The sequence below is a fragment of the Plutella xylostella genome, chromosome 3 (genome assembly GCF_932276165.1).
Source record: "Plutella xylostella chromosome 3, ilPluXylo3.1, whole genome shotgun sequence".
NCBI classification, from domain to species: Eukaryota; Metazoa; Arthropoda; class Insecta; order Lepidoptera; family Plutellidae; genus Plutella; species Plutella xylostella.
This window is the reverse complement of record NC_063983.1, coordinates 2,777,287-2,784,163: the sequence shown is the minus strand read 5'-3', so window position 1 is coordinate 2,784,163 and position 6,877 is coordinate 2,777,287. Positions and strand designations below refer to the sequence as shown.

General features: G+C 39.6%; 1 protein-coding gene across 1 annotated transcript; it reads left to right on the top strand.

Annotated features, from left to right (window-relative positions):
• The first annotated feature begins 2,404 nt into the window (after positions 1 to 2,404).
• LOC125489553 lies at positions 2,405 to 3,046 on the top strand. The gene has a single exon (XM_048625592.1). It carries the CDS (start codon positions 2,405 to 2,407, stop codon positions 3,044 to 3,046), a length of 642 nt encoding a protein of 213 aa, XP_048481549.1.
• Positions 3,047 to 6,877: the final 3,831 nt, after the last annotated feature.

The following is a 6,877-nucleotide window of genomic DNA, read 5'->3' as shown; positions in this document are numbered from 1 at the left end:
GATTTTTTTATATTATAATGAAGCAATTTCCCAGTTTTATTCAGCTTCATTTTTAAATCTATTCAACAAACATGACATATTTTTCATTGTGTGGTTTAAATATATTTTTTTCTTACAAAATTTAACATTCCCTACCAACTTACCCCGTCGCCTGTACGCTGCACACCTCGAGAGCGTATTAAAGAAGGGCACATGCATTCACGCGGAACCGATTGTCTTATTAATGGCCGGTACTGTTACTGCCTCGCCCACTCATCGAGACCCTTTCTGCTATATCTCTATTACCTGTAAAGCCTAGGTAAATAAATAAATTTAAAGTAATCTGGATTAATATTTCCCAGGAAAACAACTACCTACTTTCTGTGATTGTGTGCCACATACTCGTACATCACTCCTACTAAGCTGTGAGTAACCAGAAATGTAGGTTCAATAAAACGTACCCAAAATAAGGTTTCAAAGTAACTACAAAATATTATGTTTTGTAAGTGAGATGATAGAAGGTGTACTATCTACAAAGAACATAATTATGAACAGCCTCGATTAGACTGATGAAATTTTAACCAACTCTATAATAACATAAGTACTGATAACTGAAATCACCCCTAGTAACATAATATTTCACGAATACTAGTTAGCCTTTCTCTTGATTAGCAGAATAGATCCATGTGTGCCGGCACCCTTATCTGATATAATTAGATCAAAGATCGAGCGTTTATGCGCAATGATAACATCTATGTGTTGATTGCAGACGAGTTAAAGTAAATTAAACTTGCTGACCAATCCATAAAATCTGCAAGCTGAATTGGTACTAGGCTGGCTATACCAGAAGAAGAAAAAGTATCTAGTAAAGACCATGCATAAAGCGTAGCGTGGGACTCCCTCCAGCCCACTGATCTTAGACAAGTAGCCGGTAGTGGCTATATGAGGAAGGATAGAGTGTTGTGCCGCTCCTTGGGAGAGGCTTATATCCAGCAGTGGACAATGACGATTCATACGGTACGTAGATTGTAGAGTCCGGCTGAGCACACAGTATCAAATTTTTTGTAACCGACCACATTATATGTATTTTTCGAAAAAACTGAATATTCTGAAGCACCAAAAGTGGTCCTCTTATCTAATACAGCAGCATTCGCTCTAGAACCAAACCGCAGGTACAAATACACAGACAAACCTATTGGTTCTTTTTGAATTTTTCGCAGTTTTGAGTTATGAATTTTTAATGAGATCGCTAGAGAGATTAAGAGTCAGAAAGTCATTTCCCGGTAAAGGAGAGGAGCAAAACGAGGAGTACTGAGCGCCCGTCGTAGCGCGGAGAGAGGTGGGGCCAGGGAATGAGCGGGATAGTAAGGAATGTTAGTGCTACAGGGGCAGGTTGTTTTGTAAGCAGAGATAAAACTTGAATAATATTGGATACGTTTGGGATAAATTATTATCTAGATTAGATAATAATTTTTTATGATAATAAAAAACGACGGAACGTCGCCGTGTGTTTATAAACATTGCTATCATAAAGCTCTTCAAGTTTAAAATCATAAAACAAGTAAATCAGTGCCTAGTGTCCATCAAATTATCATCTACATCAAGATATAACCTCACCTCATCTAGTACCACTGGTGAAATTGAGTTTTAAACTCTAATTTTGGACTATATCCGGAATCAAGGTACACAGTTGGATCTATTGTCTTCATCTCGCAGTAAATTTGAATTCAAATTAAGCTTTAACTGCCTTAACAGCAATATTTTTACTCAAACTCTTGGTAAACAAACACCTCGGAGACCAATCAGCTGTTCACAGATGTCAACACACAAATATTTATTTTTTCTCTATGGATGTCAACGGATAAATGTTGCCAGGCATAATAAACAGATAAGGCTGCCACTACACCTGCGATTTATACGATATTTGAGATACGTTTCAATTTACGTATATTGATAAAATTTAGTAGTGCGACTCCTCATTCTGAGCTTTTATATCACATTGTCGAAGATGGATTGCTCTAAATGTAAGCTGAAATTAAAGCCGGAGGAACTATTGAAGTGCAATGCATGTTCGATAACATTGCACTATACCTGCGCTGGGCTGGATATGGCAGGTTTTAAAAAAATCCTTCCTATGAATAAGCCCAAATGGAAGTGCGGAAACTGCAAACCATCAAAACTGGGAAGTCCGATTGTATTAAATAAGGTATGTGAGGAATCGGAAGCTATGTCATCAATCATTAATATAGATACCGAAAGCCTGATAAGTCTCATTAATAGGCGATTTGATTCTCTCAAAGACTCAATCGATACGTTCAAGACAGAAGTGAACGCGAGACTTACCCAACTCAGTGACACGGTGAGCTCATTTGACCAGAGAATCTCATCAGCGGAGGCACGTATTGAGTCACTCTCCGAGACTACAATGAAGCTGGCATCTGAGAACATCACTCTTTCCAACGCGATTGATCTTCTCAAAATGGAGTTAAGCGACCGCGAACAGGAATTTTTGTGCAATGATGTCGAGATCTCAGGAATAACGGAGACGAAAGAAGAAAACGTTGGCCATATCGTTCAGGTACTCTCAAATAAACTCGGTCTAAGCATCAATGAATGTGATATTGTCAGTGCTACCCGAGTAGGTGTGTTCCGGCCAGGCGGTCTGGTGGAAAACGTCAGTGGCAAAGGCTCGAACGGGGCGGCCGAGCCGCGCCCGCGCCCTATAGCCGTGCGGTTCGCGCGCCGATCTGTCAAAGATGGCATTATCAATGCAGCGCGTGTTCGTCGTGGCGCCACTACAGCAGACTGCGATCTTCCCGGACCGTCGAGACGCTTCTACGTGAACGAACGCCTTACAAGAACGAACAGATGGCTGTTCAATAAAGCCCGCGAAGAGGGCAAGCGTCACGGGTGGCGGTTCATCTGGACCAAAGAGGGCAAGGTACTGGTTCGTAAGGAACAAGGAAAGGCCAGTCACCGCATAAGATCGGAAATGGACCTCGCGAGTGTTTTTGGCTCAGATAAAGTTGGCACAAACGTTCCTAAACCTAGTACTAAAAATTATTGATGTTGATGATTTTCTTCGACTAATGTTTCTTGCTATATTGGTCGTATTTCTCATATGGAAGTTGCCTGTAATCTCGGTGCCTGTAGGTATTAAACTGATATTTTTTTGTTGTATAGATTCTGATCTGTTGAAATGTTTCCACCTTTTTGATTGCGATCTAAATTATTGTGCATATGTATACTTATATATAACTTTATATGTTACAAAACTAATCCAAAATGACTTGAATGCAATTTTTTTAAAGGACCTCTCTGTGTTGAATATATTATTGTGTGTGTATGTATTTTTGGGTACGCTTATGTTTGAATTCCTGACTGTAGTCTACCATCGAACTCTTGCATACTGGCCTGAGCCTCCTGCTTTTAGGATTGAACCCTACATAATATTGTTAATAATGAGTAAATTTGAATGTAGCATCCACAAAAAGACCAATGGGTAAGACAAAATCATTTACAATTGGACATTTCAACGCGGGATCCTTAGGGACCGGTCACGATGAGTTCATAGCCGTCATGGAGCGTTACGGTGCCGACATTGTCTCAATCAACGAAACTTGGCTGTATGAGGGTGAAGACCAGCGAGCCCCAGTGGTCTCCGGCTACCGACTACGTCACGCGCCGCGCGTGATCATTCCGGGGCAGCGCCAACGAGGCGGAGGAGTGGGTTTTTACATCCGCGAGGGTGTAAATGTCCGGGTTCGTTCTCATCCCGTGGCCGCTGGTATTGAACAGATGTGGCTCACATGCACCGTGAACTCTTTTAAGCTACTCGTGGGTACTGCGTACCGTCCACAGTGGCAAGACCTGAACTCATTTCTTGACGCCATCACTGACACAGTAACTTCTTTAGCCGGTTACGATAAAATTATACTTGTAGGAGATTTTAATGTTGATCTACTGAAACATGATAGCTACACACAAACCGTAAATGACTTTGTATCAAGCCTCACTCTGAATCAGTTGGTCTCTGAGCCAACTCATTTTGCTAACGACGACAGTGAGACCCTGATTGATATCGTCTGCACGGATATTGAGACCCGCCGAACCACTGTTGATTACATTCCTTCTCTTGGTAGACATGCTTTTATATGTGTAGAACTTAATCTTAAAAAAATCAAGCCTAAACCGCGTTAAATTGTTTATCGCCCACTTCAGGATATAAATATAACACAATTTAACTCGGATCTGAATAGCATTCACTGGGAGAATATCAAAACACTTGGCAATCTGAATTCTATGATTGACACATTTAATGATTATGTTATTAGACTCTTTGACTTACATGCACCGGAGAAACGCATTCTTATAAAACATAACAGTCACCCATGGATAACGGAGACTGTAAAACTTATGATGGAGCTAAGAGACACTGCACACAAGAAGTACCGTATTTCTAAATCAGATACTCACAGACAATGCTACTTGGATCTGAAAAAACTGGTGAATTGTGCAATTTTTAACGAGAAGCGAGCCTATTTTGAGCAAAATATTAATAAAAACATTAAAAACGCTGCCACCCTCTGGAAAAACTTAAAGAATACCGCGCTCCGCAGTCACACAGAACCATGCCTTCCTAACCATCTACAGAATCCGGATAAAATCAACCAGCATTTTTTGGATCTTCCTGGAAATAGCTCTGTCAGTAAAACCGATATCGAATACTATGAGTCGCATAAATTTGACACATCATGTTTTAACCTTTTTACCATCCATGAGGAAACAGTGGTCAAAATCATAAATGGCCTTAAGTCAAACGCTCGAGGTGTCGATAATATCGCTTTAAATATGATAGTGTTGACTTTACCGCGCACGTTAGAAATAATCACTTTCATGGTCAATTATTCCATCAAAACTAGTTGTTTCCCAGATCTATGGAAGATTGCTCTAATTAGGCCTATTCCAAAAAGTGTAAATCCAGTATCCGAAAAAGAACTAAGACCGATCAGTTTACTGACATGTTTTTCTAAAATACTTGAAAAAGCTGTTAGCAACCAACTAACACAGTACTTAGAAATAAATAAAATCCTTCCTACAGTTCAGTCCGGATTTAGAAAGGGAAGAAGCACGGCAACGGCATTACTTAACGTAGTGGATGACATAATTTCCTCCCAGGATAAGGGCAAGGGCACACTGCTGACGCTGCTTGATTTCTCCCGCGCTTTCGACACCATAAATATTCCCCTATTATTAGCGAAATTATCCTACTATGGATTTGAAAAATCTACAGTTAGCTGGTTCAGGAGTTACCTCTCAGATCGGACGCAAAGGGTAATGTTTACAGGCACTGACGGGAAAACTCTTTCCTCGTCATTACTACCTGTGACTAGAGGAGTCCCTCAAGGCTCAATCCTTGGACCTATCTTGTTTATTTTATATTCTTCTGATATTACCAATTGTATCAAGCACTGTAACTTCCACATTTATGCTGATGACCTTCAATTATATCTTGCCTGTTTGCCAGGGGATTCTGGGCCAACGGTGAACAAAATTAATGAGGACTTGGAGCGGATAGTAGATTGGTCCAATAAAAACTGCTTGCTTCTTAATCCGACTAAATCTAAATTTATGATATTAGGCTCAAAAAAACAAATACTGGGAATAAAAAATTACGATCCTAACATAAAAGTTAACGGCACAAGTGTTGAAGAAGTTACTGAGGCCCGTAATCTTGGCGTACTCTTTGATCAAAACCTTCGCTTTGAGAAACACATTCTCAACGTTGTTAGAAGCTGTTTTTACAAACTCAAAGTGCTATACAAAATAAGACCGTACATTAGTGAAAAACTGCGTATTCAGCTGTGTGAAGCACTAGTTTTATCAAAGTTAAACTACGCAGACACTGTCTACGGACCCTGTCTGTATGTTAAAACGCAGAACCTCATTCAAAGAGTCCAAAATGCTTGTGCACGTTTTTGTTTTAATATACCTCCTCGTGCTCATGTGACCCCATTTTTGAACAGTTCAAATTTATTAAAATTATCAAGTAGAAGAAAGCTTCATTTCGCTACCCTATTATTTGGGGTTGTTAGAGGTGAAACCCCTGAGTACCTTTACAAGAAACTTACATGGTCACATCAGTTTAATAAGCATAACACTAGGGCCTCCTCCTATCTACTCATTACCCCTGACTTCAGAAGCGCAGCATTTAGATGTAGTTTCCGATACGCAGCCTGTAAATGTTGGAATAATCTCCCCCCTCCCATTCGCGACCTAAAAGGACAAAGCACCTTTAAGCACAGACTCAAAACACACCTGATCTTGTTACAAAAGTTGCAGTCATGAAGTATTCCATGAGTACCTACATCTTTTTGAGTTTGGTTAATGCCTATATAATATGTATGTGCCTACACAAAATGTTAGACCTACCCTTAAACCTAAATGTATAATTGTTGTTTCACTGTCTATAATATCTTTTATTGTAGTACCTAACTAACACTTGTTTGTTCACTTACTTGTTTGTTTATGTTTTGTTGTATGCTTTGAAATTGGTTAATTCAAACGATCGCACTCCTAATCTACGGCGTTCCGTTCGCAAAGGATCCAGCTGAAAACCAGCGCTATAGTCCCCGGGATTATAGCACATGCTGAGTCTGGAGTCCTTTTCGACACTGAGCAGCAACTAGCACCTAGTGTACCCTACCTACTAATTTATTAATATTTATTTTTCTAGTAATTAAGTTTTTTTGTTACCTGTTTTACTGTCCATGTTGTTGTTTTTGTGTCGAATAAAGTTTTTCTATTCTATTCTATTCTATATTTCCAATAAACACATGAAACTTTACCAGAGAAATGGTGTGTCAAAATGGTATACATGCACCTGAAATAAACAATC